General features: G+C 45.6%; 1 protein-coding gene across 1 annotated transcript in view; it reads right to left on the bottom strand.

Moving 5' to 3' along the window:
* LOC147898051 (long-chain-fatty-acid--[acyl-carrier-protein] ligase AEE15, chloroplastic-like) overlaps positions 1 to 13,415 on the bottom strand; it is a 250,532-nt gene that overhangs the window by 103,308 nt on the left and 133,809 nt on the right. The window contains exon 15 of the mRNA XM_087379362.1: positions 712 to 791. Coding sequence (XP_087235488.1) covers positions 712 to 791 — 80 coding nt within the window. The remainder of the gene's footprint in view (positions 1 to 711; positions 792 to 13,415) is intronic.

A 13,415-nucleotide genomic window follows, 5' to 3' on the forward strand; every position in this document is an offset into this window, starting at 1 on the left:
CAAAACCTTAGTAGTCACTAACCATAGTTAGTGAACTAACTGCAGTTAGGGGGAAAAACCTCTAAATGAGGGAAAAGTGCCCCTAACTAACTTATTATATTACATTGGTCACTGCTGAATTATAGATATAATTCCAACAATATTGTACACAATTTGATGGCGATTTGAGTGAGTTTGCAGGGGTCTTCCGAGGCATCTTCTATGAGGATAGTTTTCCTTAGGGAGTGGAGTGGTTCGTTGTTGATTTTGGAGTCCTTCACAGGGTAAAGGTGGCACTTTCAGCCTCAACATTGGTGCTTTTCTAGCATTCTTTAATGAGCATGTTTTTTTGCCCACTTACGGTGTTTGGTTTCGCATGCCTTGCATGATGTAATTTTGCCATGAGCTTCACTCTTGATGTTTCTTTCATGCTTAATAGAAGTCTTTTCATTGAAAAAAGAAATGCTTACACTCTTAAAAGTTTAATATGTAAGTTGTGACATGCACTCAATGTCTAGATTCTATATAATAAATGGCAGCTTTTGACTATGGCAAATCTATATATTTGCAGACTTTTATATATTTTTTAAATTGAATATTTGTAATTTAAAACAAGATGTAGTATCTTTTTTTTCGACATGCTTGTCTAAAGCATGTCTAGTGTTTCATAACAACTATGTATACGATCGAAGAATAACTTTTTCACTTGTTGCAAAGAAAAAAATTGAACACCTGGCCCACGACCATGATTTGCTGGATGAATCGACTTTGCATAGCAGCTTCCTCTATGTGTGTTGGATCTACATTTTCACCTAGGAAAAAACATATTTTGATTAGAACTTCAAGAGCATATACTCGGCATTCCAACATAGAATTCTGAGATATGCCAAGAAAATAACGCTACTAGATAAAAAGCATCCATGTGAAATAAGTAAAGCCATTCCTCGAGGTGAGGGCTCCATGGGTCTTCTTTAATCTTAATGAAGTCACAGTCCACACTGCCGCATAGGTTGTTTCGTATATAACTTGCTAAACATTGGAATCTACCTATGCACCTGACATATCCTCTTCGATTTCTACTTATTGAGATTGGGTTCTCTTCCCTTTACCAACCAATGTATTCTCTCTATCTAAAATCTTGGCACTTGAACTTGCCATCCCAATGTCCTTTATGTTGGAGAATCAATGCTCCCACCCTCTGAACTGCTACCTAGTTATAGATGCTCACATATAAGGCCCCCATAGAGGAGAAGCCAAGAGCACTAGGGTAGGTGAAGGGAGGATGCAGTGGCATCCAGACTTAGCCCTCCATTACACAGATATACAGGCTGATGATGTGGCAGCAAGCATGACTGCCCACGAGTCTGTTATCCAGCTGTGCATGATGATGTGGTTGCAATTGCTGATTTAGCACCAACAAATGATGTGCCACTGCTGCAAGTGCTGATGTAGCATCCCTACAATAGGTGGGATGCAAACTTGGCATCTCTATAGAAGAATGATGACATGGAACTGTTGGCAATCCATGTGGCATGTCTGCTGACATGACAGACTGCACATGTAGCAATCAGTCTGGTACATGGTAGTGTTGATGCGGCCATTTGTTGGACTACATGGCAAGTCGGCCTGCTATTGGATCTTGTTCCTATACCCACTAAGTCTGATCTAAGACTTTGCAGGGCTGATATAAGGTGAGAGTTGCACCCTCCTGCCTTCACCTCCTGTCTCAAGTGTGTGTGCAAAGAGGCCACTGGAATCCAGTAGAAAGAAAGAAAGAAAGATATATTAACGTCCGCAGGAGGCCTCGCGGACCTACAGGACAAAGTACGGAATCAAGTAGCTCATACAAACCACTTTGGGCCGGGGCAAAGGGCTCACTAAGGCCCTTGCTGAGTACAAAAATGCTATACTACAAAAATAGCAAAAAAGTAGAAAAATAGCATGAGGGTGGCATGAAAATATCGAGTGCACCGGCTCCACGTATCCAAGCTCCATGGTGGCTCTTTGATGAGATGCAAAGAGCTCACATATCTGCATCCGTCGGGCTGTCTCCCGTGGTGGTGGAGGGCATGGTCTCCTGGATCTCTGAATTCGATCGGCTATGTCAAGGGTGATGCCTCTCCTCAGTAGATCTCCCCTGAGGAGAGCTGAAATAGGTCGAACCTCGATCGTGTGTACTCTGGTCGCCTGTCACATCGTGCACGCGTCTCTTTGTGTCCCTCGTCCAGCGATGTTGTGTAGGCTCTCTCAACGGATCCATACATCTCTCATGTCGGCTAGCTCCTCCTCCTCTACCCCAGAGTGCCCTTGGAGCTGAGTGAAATGCATAGAAACCCCTAACCTGTTTCTGTGCTAGGTCTACCTCAGTGCCCTGAGCTGAGGATCGAGGCAGGGAGAGCTGCAGGCATACCCTGCGTGCAGCGGACTTGCAGGTTGTGCACGATGGGGGCGATCGGATGGGACGAGATCCGCATCTGTCTGATGGCAATCCTCAGCGCATGTGAGACTCCCCTGTCCTCGAGATACTAAGGTCTGATGATGAGCCCATCCTCCGATACTCTCAGGAAATGGTCATAGTAGAGCTGGGTCTTGGTGGGGAACTCCTGGTCCCCCCCCAAGTGTGAGATGTGTGGAGCTGAAGAAGATCTAACCGTATGATGTGGATAATCTCATCCCGTGGTATCAACTCAGGTCGTACATCCACGCTATACTAAAACGGGGGAAGCCGGTCCATCTAAATGTTGTGACTGGCTAACCATGCGGTGATGCGTGCATACCATATTGTACTGACCCCACTCTCTGCTAGTCGTATGGAAGACTCTAGTGCCAATCTCAGAAGTCTCTCCCGAGGCATGTCCCAAACTCTGTGGAGGAATGTCACTGTTTGAAAAATGGCATCAACCTGGAGAGGGGTCATGGCAAACTTTGCCTGTACTATCTCATGGGGGACCGAGGGCTTACTCCGAATCATCCTAGAGCCCATAATCACCTATAGCTGCTCAAATCTCCTCCATTCTACTGTTTTTTTATTTCAAAGAAAGGAACCTTCTATTAATGCTTGAAAGACTTCATACAAAACAGCAGCCCCGAAGGTGCTGAGTATGGAAAAAACCAGGAAAAGGCTGAAAGAAATATCGGCCTATTTCAGAGAAACCCAGCTCACTGCCTAGGGAATCTCTGGTACTGGGGCTAACAGCCAAGTGGGGGGACTATACAACCAGTGAATCCCTCGCGGAGTGAAGATGTAGAAGACTCCTGCAGGCCAAGCCTTGCAGAATCGAGCACGCCGCTCAATAGTTACTCTAGAGCATGGACTCCCATGCTCCCAGGTGGAGCGTAGAGTAGAGATGATATCTTGCTAGATGGCGACCATGGTAGCCACAGGTGGAACCTGGTGCTCACCCACCATCACGATCTATCCTCTGTATTCTCTGACCCTGTATCCGGTAGGCTGGGGAGATCTCATCGATCTGGAACGCATTGATAGGACAAAACCTGTATCAAGTTTTTGAGCACTGTATATAGCTGTGGGTAGGCACATAGTTGTACACATCTAGGGTAGGTGTGGGCTTTTGGCATTTGTGGATTTTTCTTTCACAAGCATGATGGACTAATGTATAGTTTTTTGAAACAATAAAGTATGTTTTGCAGGGACTTCATGGGAAATGATGAAATGCAATGTGGTTGTACCAGACTTCCAGAGCAAGGGTGTCCAATGTGTGGTCAAGTGAAATGTTTTTCGGGTCATGAAAATCAAGTCATGAAGGGTTTTTTTATTTTATTTTCTTGAGTCAATGTGCACTTGCATGTGACAGGAATTTGATATGTTCTAGTGTCCATGTCAAGGGGCTTTTCATGTGTGTGTACGGGGGTGCATGCAAGTCTTAATGTGCATGCTAATGTGTGTGGGAATTGTGTGACCAAAGGTCCAAAATGTGCATTTAATGTGGCCTTGGGGGATATTTGCATTTTTTAAATGGAAGAGTGGTAAATTCTACGTAATGACGTGGCTGGAAAATCTGGAAGGGAATGTATGCATGCAAGGTGGCTACGTGATCAAGGAAGGGGGATGCTCTGGCTGACAAGTGGACTGATACGTGGGATGGCGGCTACTGGAGAGTGCTGGAAAACGTTGATGAGCGAGAGAGATTGCGTGGGGGGGGAGAGAGCGGAAAAGGAAGAGAGAGGAAAGGATCCGTTGGTCGATGAACGGATGGTTCATGGGCTTCAAAGTGTTGTACAAAAGCAGTGCGTCAAGGTGTAGAGGGTTGTGACGATCTGAGAGGGCGATTGGGCTGTGTACGGGTTGTCAACGGGGTGTGATGATTTGAAAAAGAAAAGCACAGGGCTGATGGACGATTAGCTGAGCGGAGAGCTAACGGGCTGATCGACATAAAGTACAAGTCGCCTATTTTTTTGGGCTGTGGGTTTGTTACCTTTAATCACGCACAAGTGTGCAGGCTGCGTGGGGGAGCTTAGTTGGAACAGAAGACGGATTGGGAGTTGTCCTGCTGGAAGCACTCATGATGTGGCTGCTTACAATTCTGAGTATGACGTACAGCTTGTGTGCAGATGCAATGGTGACTGAACGGAAATCATGATAGGGACTTTGATCGTTGAGGTCTCATGAATCTATAGGTGGAGGGGATAACTCGATGGATTAGCATTCTTGGGGGTTCTTTGTGCATGAGGATTCCGTATGAGAAGCATAAGTACGAGCTGTTTTACTTATACAAGCTGTTGGAAGGAGGTGTTGTAGATACATCATGTGTGGTCAATCTGTCGTACAAAGAACGACTGTGTGTATGAACAACTCTTGGTTGACACAGAGCTACAACAAGTCAAAGCCTTCTTTCCCCTCTTTCAAAGAGTCTGTGTGTTCCTGTGTGTGTGTTCTAGTCAGATTGTGTGGGAGATTGACTTGTTATTTGTGTGCTCTCTTGATATCTGCTCTGGAACCTGGTTCATAAGCTCATCATCTACGAGCCCACATTGCAGCTGATCCCTATGAAGTCTTAGCTATCTGACGTGGTGAAGTCCATAATTCTTGGTTGTCTTTCCTTTTTTTTCCTTATCATCTTTTTTGCGATCCTACTAGGGACAGGAGGAGTTTTGAATTGAGATTGGGTACTCAAGACAAAACAGCCATAAGATTGGTTGGGGAATGTTGCTTGAATTTCTGTGTGGTTAGGGATTGAAACTATGAAGACAAAGCCTCGCATGAGAGTGATTCATTGTGAGTTATGTGGGGAATGTAAAGAGCTGGTCACTTATGAGGATGCTCTCAGGGTAGCAAAAGAGAAGGAGAGGAAGCAGATAAGATTGTCACAAATGATGCAAGAGATGCCAATGGTTCAGCATGTGCCTGAAATTATCTCATGTGAAGCCACAAATACAGAAGCCTGAAGTCAGGAAGGAGGAGAATATAAAAGAAGAAATTCATGAAATGTTGGAGCTTATGAAGAGTTTGAGTTTGAATTTGATGAACGGTAGGGGAAGAGGTAGATCATCGGGTGGTTATGGGAGAGGCAGCATGCCTTCTTCAAATAATTCAGGCACGTGGCAGGCAGGACAAGGTCAAGGGTCATTTGCACCTTGTGTCCAGTGCAGTGGGGACATTACAGCACACACTGTGATGGGCCTCCTCATGCTGGAGGTGATGTTTATCCATTGCCAACAGGGTTAAATAATAGGGTGAATGATCATAGTGTAGAAGTAAAGATGCAGGTCAGCCTAGTACCTCTGGAATCCATAAAGCCACTGCACAAGAGAGAGGGAAAGGTAAGGCAATTACATTTGGCTTGTTGGAGTTGGAGGAAGTTAAAGATGTCATGCCATTAGGGAAGAGAGATAGAGAAGAGGAGGTTGGTCCGAGTGCAAAGAAGGGGAAGCAGTCTGAGGAGATGATGACCTACCAAAAGAAGAAGAGCAGGAAGCCCAGAAGGAACACCAGCACGTGTGGTTCCTTGAAGTCATTTTCAAGCTCTTCATCGCCTAACCTAGGGTTCCTAGGCTTCTGCAACAGAGCCGACCACCTGCACGCATATTTGGCAGCAGTTTGAGGCCTTAGAAGACAATTTCGAGCTGTTCTGAAAGTGCTTCTGCAGAACCACCAACAACAGCAGTATTTTGGGGCTATTCTTGGCCTTCAGCACAGCTATATTTGCTGTTTTGTGCATCAGAGATCTGCTACAACATTTGGAGCTGCCCTAGAGACCCGCCTTATACATTTTGGGCCTGCTGCTGCACTTTGAAACATCTACACACCTGCTGCACCACATTTTGGATTTGCTGCAGCACTTCGAGTTCTTTTAAGGCCCTCAAGTGCTCATCTCTTGGTTCATTTCTGCACTTCGGGGCATATACTTACTGCTCCTTGACTCGGGTTCACTCAATTTTGTATTTTGGGGCATTTGGAGCACAACTAAACATCTATATCAACCCTTTAGCATACAAGGAGTTGGCTGTTGTGTTTTGAAGCTCGAGACCAGCCCATTCCTTTGCTGGTTCTTCATCTCAGCCAGCTGCCCGCCTTCATCAAGGTCTTTGCCATCATGACTTCGTTGTCTTCTAGTTCCTTGCTCATGGAGAAGCTCAAGGGGAAAGGTTTTCCCACATGGTAAACCAAGATGCAGCTGCTCCTCATGTGTGAAGGAGTTTGGGATGTTGTTGAGGACGACAAAGTTGAGTTCTTGATCAGCAACAATGCAAGCTTTGGAAGTAGCAGAATGCATGATGAATGAATGAAAGCCTTCTATTGTTTCTACATTTGTGTATCATTTCTTCACTCCCTAGCCTATCTCTCCTTCTCTTCCTCTCACCATGTTTCTAACATCCTCAACGCCTTGATAATCACCATACTAGGAGCAAGCTGCTTAAATTGAGACTGACTAAAGGGGTGAAATCCCTCTAAGCGTCGGGCATCTAACACAAAACCTCCAAGTTACATTCTGGCTGTCTGACTGATGCCCATGCTGGGGCATACGTTGCTTGCCCTTATATGATAATGTTTGACGGAGCTGTTGGCCAATCTACTGAGAGATCTGCTAGCCCAATTGTAGAAATGTATCATGGAGCTTGGAGGATAATGTTTCAAGGAACTGTGCCTGTGCATCCCAAGATGTAGGAGAGAGAGGTTGAGCTGTAGGAGCTTCTGCACCGCAAGTGGCTGCACCCACCGTGGTAGGCACATGCACATGCTCATGCTCATGTTGTGCATCCTCATCACTGTCATGTAGTGATCCCTCAACAAGGACACACTTGGGTGCTATGGTGAACTGTCACAAGATAGGGAAAGCTTGAGTGTAGCTAGCTTCCTGCAAAAAGTCCCAATTTGGCAAAGAATGCTGTCCCACAGGAAGCAAATAGACATAAGTAAATGCTGTTGTAATAGCACTTGATGTTGTGTGCAATACACAGGAAAGTCGATGTAGAAGCTCGATGAAGAGGCTTTGAAACAGAGCCCAAATGGGGCTGTGAAAGGCCCTTTTAAAAAACCACTTTTTCTTGCCTTTTTTTTCCTTTGGGCGGGGGGGAGGGGTGGTTTCCAGGTCACCTAGGACAGTTAGGACAACCCTAACATGAGACCTATAGAACAATTAGGACAAGTAGTTAGTCTAACCTAACCTAACCATGTCTAATCCTAACTCCGGGTTAGTTTGACATAATCTAATCCCAAACTAATTAGCCCTGGCCCTAGTTAATCTAACCAAGTCAGCCATAACTAACACAGCCTGCTAAACCGAACCCACAAATAAAGCTAAAGTTAGGCTAACCTAAGCAGGAGCTCAGAGGGAGCCCCATGGAGGGCTGGTTGCCAAGGCCATTCAAAGGACCAGAATTGCTTGTTGCCGCAAGCATTTTCCACCCTAAAGCCCCAAGGGGGAGAGAGCCTTCAGCATCCTTGGAGCAACAGCTAGCAATACTTCACACTGTTAAAACCTGTCAAGCAGAGTACTTTTACTTCAGCCAAGCCTTGGGGACATAACCTGGGCACAAGAGGTTAAGATGCTTATTTTAGGTCACTAGACCTACATTAATAGGAGTCTTGTTGTAAAGACTGACAGATGCACAAGGTCGCATGTAGATGGACATCCAAGAGGTACTGGCCAATAAGTGCTACAGATGACAACTTCCCTTTATAGCGACCTCTTTTAGAAAAAGTACTCCCCAAGTGGAGGTCCCACGGAGGAGGCTTAGCCAGGATTCCTACACTGGCCATGCAAGACATGATCAAGAAACACCCGGTTCGCTTCACCAATGATAGAAGCCTTGAAGGCCACATCAAGGTAGACATGCTTGATAGAGGACGTTCTCACTTGTGCCCTCTTTCAACATCTCTAATACGTAGTCTTGACTTTTCTTCAAGTCACCTCTGAGGAGATCACAGTGGCACCTATTACACTTCTAAATCTAAATAAAGTCTACGAGATTTTAATTAAGGCCTTGAACGTTCCCCATTCTCATTGAACTAATCCATGACTCTCTTTTTTTTTTTCAAGAAAGAGACTTCTATTAAGTAAGAGAAAAGACCCGCGAGAGCAAGCTCAAAGCAGAATACATCATGAAACCATGAGGATAAATAAACCCCTCAAAATGAGGTGGAAAACAACCAAGGCTGAGGCTGAAAGTGCCACCTCAACCCTGTAAGAGTCTCAAAGAAGAAATGAGAATCCTTCCATTCCCTGAAGAAAGAAGCCCTCCTAGCTGAGGCTACATGGGAGTCTCCCTGCATACTCGTCCATACGGCCATCAAAGTATGTATGGTGTTGTCTGTTCAGATACTAGCCAATGTGTGCGAGGGATGAACCTGAGTTCCCTCCAATGCCTCTGTGCATCTGGCTCTCTAGATTTGCTAGGCTGCTATGCTCGCCAGTATCTCCCAAGAGGTATCCACAGAGGCATGTACAGCTGTAAAAGGAAGGTGTGGTACCATATCCAAAGAACAGGACTCAACCTGATGACGTCGAATCGAAATGGCCCGAGAAGAGTCATGTCTCTAATAAAAGACCCGAGACCCAGTAACAGAAAGCCAAGCCACTAAGCCCCATGTCATAAAGAATGGGGAGTACACAAAGTGAGTGAAATCCTGGCTACCCCCATCCAAATCATCCTCGCCTGTCTGCAATCCCATAAGCAATGTTGAATCATCTCCAAAGCAGAGAGGCAACGAGGGTAAGTAGGGTCGGCTCCGAATCTGGATCTCCAAAGGTTCACTGCAATCCCACAATGGATAGAAAGCCAAAAGAAAAGAGTGATCTTTCTATTCCTATGGGATTTCCAGAGTCTCCTCCAGAAGTCTCCTCCAGAAGCACCTCTGCAAATCCACAGTGATATCAAATGCCTCCTAATGAGGAACTCTGGAAGGTCTCCAACCTCTACTAAAGAGCTAGAATCTCCTCGCATTACTGACCATGTAGCGAAAGAAGGGGATGCTCTTCTCTCGATGCCCTGTGTCAATCCACTCCCACTCTCCAGCTTCCCACTGCAAATACCTAATGGGAACTCCCCCGTAGAGCCAAAGTGTCCAAGATCCAGTGGAGAGAAGCCGGGGGTCTGGGTCAAGGAACCACTCTGAATCTGATCCCTGCACCAAAAGACCTACAGCCCTGATAGGCTGAAAGGCAGACTCAAGCAAGATGTCCTCTATGGACCTGAACAATCTGCCATCATCATGCACATCAAAAACCAAGGCATCCCCATGTGCATCTCGAAAGGCCAAAACCTGAAGAGATTCGAACATCCCCTCTTGTAAAAACACCTGCCCAAGTGGAGCAAGTGAGAGGCATATCATCTGTGTCTACCCAATCCACTGGAAGGGCTGCCCCAATCTGCAAGATCCTCCCTGCACTCCCTCTAAGATGTCCTATCAACTGAGATTTCTCCTCTGGAAGCCTCCGGAAAGCTTTCCATGACCCCAGAGATGAGGCAGGTCCCCTCTTTCATCTGGACCACTGAATGTAGAGTGAAGCATCAAGTGGTCTGCCAAGATCATCCAATATACAGTCATTCCACATGACCGGTTGCCTATCAATCTCTTCACGAGAGGAAGGGGGAATCCTCCGAAGAGTGCTCCTGAAGCTGGCCCATGCTTTCAGGATGGCAACCATAAGAGGGGATGAAGGAGACCTGAGGTATGATGTGGTGAAGATCCATCTAATACTGTCCATCCAGTCTCCTCCTGAAGAAGGTGTACACGTCTGTATGCTGCACTAGGGCCAAGAGTAGAGAAAAGGTGTTTATTGACTCTACCACCCATCTGAATCCAGAAGGACTCCCGTGCATGAAAGGCATACTCTGCTCTCTGATCAAGCAATATCTGCTGATAAGCCCTTGCTGCAGCAAGACGCTCCGGAATCCAAGCATCTGAAGGCCGTTTCTGCTCTGCAAAGCTGCCAACTGCTCGCGAACACCAATCTCACGTCTGAGAATATCTCGTCTCCTGGTACAAGCAACTTGATGGAATGAGTGGAGAGTGAGAGAGAGTAGGAGACGAGAGTCAACAATGTGTGGGTGTGAAGAATGGATAATGGGCACACCACAACCCATGAGTTTTATTCATGTGTTAGGGTTAGGGTGGAACCGGTTCAACGAACCGGTTTCACATTGTATACAAACTATAAATGTTACATAGGGCCTTTACACCCCAACAACCTCCCACTTAAAGGCAATATGCCCGTAGGAGAGTGAGAAAAAAAAATATAGCAAGTATACAATGATATACAAGACCAACACAAATCTGAAATTGGCCTCATCCAACACCCATGAGTGATCTGCAATATGCAAACCGCTCGGCATGTAAACTCTTCGTCAGAAGATCTGCAGGATTATCATCTGTGTGAATCTTGATAAGCTGAAGCAACTTGTCATCAATCACCTCACGGATAAAGTGGTACTTCACATCAATATGCTTCGTCTTTGCATGGAAAACAGGATTTCGTGCCAACTGGATGGCAGTCTGACTGTCACAATGCAAGAACAGAACATCACCAGGGAATCCCAAATCTGCCACAAGCCAAGCAAGCCATAAGGCCTCCTTGCAAGCCTCAGCAGCTGCAACATACTCTGCCTCGGTAGTAGACAAGGCAATGCATCCCTGTAAACGAGATATCCATGAAATTGCACCACCTGTAAAAGTGAAAACATAACCGGTAGTAGACTTCCGGTTATCTAGATGACCTGCATAGTCTAAGTCTGTGTACCCATGAACAATGGCATCATGCTTACCAAAGAAAAAAGGAAAACTCCTTCGTACCCTTCCGGTATCTCATGATAGTCGGGCCGTGTAGCAACCATGGCATACATGAGACTACCGCAAGCTGAAGCATAAGGTATCTTGGCCATCTTTGCCCTCTCAGAATCACTCTGCGGGCTGTCCTTAGCACTGAGTTTCAAATGTGGAGGCAACGGAGTAGAAATAGTCTTCCCCCCCTCCATATGAAACCTATGCAAGACCTTGCCAATGTATTCCTCTTGAGACAAATAAAGCAAATGCTGATTTCTGTCCCGAGTGATACGCATACCTAAAATGTGGCTGGCATGTCCCAAATCCTTCATGTCGAAGGTCTGATGCAAACCCTTTTTCAAGACATCCATCTTCTTGAGAGATTTACCGGCAATAAGCATATCATCCACATATAAAATGAGAATTAGCAAACTACCATCTGATACCCTCTTGGTGTACAAGCAGTGATCTGTGTCACTTCGCCTAAAGCCTTGGGATTTCATGAAAGCATCAAATTTATGATACCATTCCCTTGGTGCCTGTTTCAAACCATAAAGGCTCTTCTTGAGCTTACACACAAGATCCTCTTTCCCCTTTACTGCAAAACCCTCAGGCTGCTGCATGTATATCTCCTCATGGAGATCACCGTGAAGAAAAGCAGTCTTCACGTCCATCTGAACCAATGCCATGTTTTCATGTGCAACCAAGGCTAACACAGTCCTTAAGGTAGTCATCTTAACCACAGGAGAAAAGATCTCATCAAAGTCAACACCATATTCCTGCTTAAAGCCTTTGGTAACCAGTCTGGCTTTATACCTCGGCCTAGCATTTGGTATCTCTTTTAGCCTGTAAACCCATTTGCATGGCAATACTTTTTTACCATTAGGCAATGGCACCAAATCCCAAGTTTCATTTTTCTTCAGGAATCCATCTCTGACTTCATGGCAAGCTCCCACTTGAGCTTATCATCCCTCTGCATTGCTTCCTTGAAGCATGAGGGTTCACCACTATCCGTAAGCATGACATAATCAGCCCCTGGGACAAACCTATAAGGTGGTCTTGTGATCCTAGTGGACCTCCGAACCCTATGTTCCTGACCTTCTGCTGGCTGTTCAGCCTGCATATCATCATCATTTGGCATGTGTCCTTCAAGGTACGGTTGTAAGATAATGTCATGAAGCTCCTCAAGCGGTGGCATAACATTTGGGAAATCGTTTCCCTCTTCCTGTTGGTCATCAAGATCATCATTTGCAGCATGATTGGGCTGATTTTGGGGCTGTTCTGGCTGCGGTACAGCCCTCTCGTTTTGCTGTCCAGGATGTGCATCTTCATCATATACAACCCTTCTGCCTTCTGGAGCAGTCATGGGCTGTTTGTGCATGCTATTTTCATCAAAGATCACATCATTGCTGCGTATGACTTTCCTTTGTGCGGGATCCCAAAGTCTATATCCCATCTCCCCATCATCACCATATCCTAGGAATACACACTTATGAGACTTAGGCTCGAGTTTGTTGTGCAAATCCTTGCAGATATGTACGTACGCTACGCAACCAAAGACTCGCAGATGCTTATAAGAAGGAGGCTTTCCACTCCATATCTCTTCTGGCACCTTATTATCCAGCCTCTTATTAGGCGATCTGTTGATGAGGTGAATGGCCGTTTGCATGGCCTCTGCCCAAAATCCATGGGATAGTGCAGCATGTGACAACATTGACCGAACCTTCTCCTGAATGGTTCGATTCATACGCTCTGCAGTTCCATTTTGAGGTGGGTTATAAGGAGCAGTGATCTCTCTTTTAATACCCTTGGAGTCACAAAATGCATCAAACTCCTTCGACACATACTCCCCTCCATTGTCAGAATGCAGGCATTTGAGTGTCTTACCCGTTTGGTTCTTAACCAAGGCAAGCCACTTCTTAAATTTCGTGAAGGTATCACTCTTCGAACGAAGAGGACTGGCCCACACTTTACGTGTGGCATCATCAATGAATATAACAAAATACTTTGCCCCCCCGAGTGATAGATTTGGCATTTCACATGTGTCTGTATGCACAAGCTCTAACTGTGAGCTTTTCTTACCCAAACCCCTCTTATGAGGACACATATTCTGTTTACCATAAATGCAATGCTCACAATTTTTCAATTCTGAAAATTTAAGAGACGGGATATAACCAAGACGAGACAACTCTTCCATTCCTCTGACACTCAT

Source organism: Dipteris shenzhenensis, chromosome 9 (genome assembly GCF_047967505.1).
Source record: "Dipteris shenzhenensis isolate YYH24624 ecotype China chromosome 9, Dip_SZ_1.0, whole genome shotgun sequence".
Classification (NCBI taxonomy): Eukaryota; Viridiplantae; Streptophyta; class Polypodiopsida; order Gleicheniales; family Dipteridaceae; genus Dipteris; species Dipteris shenzhenensis.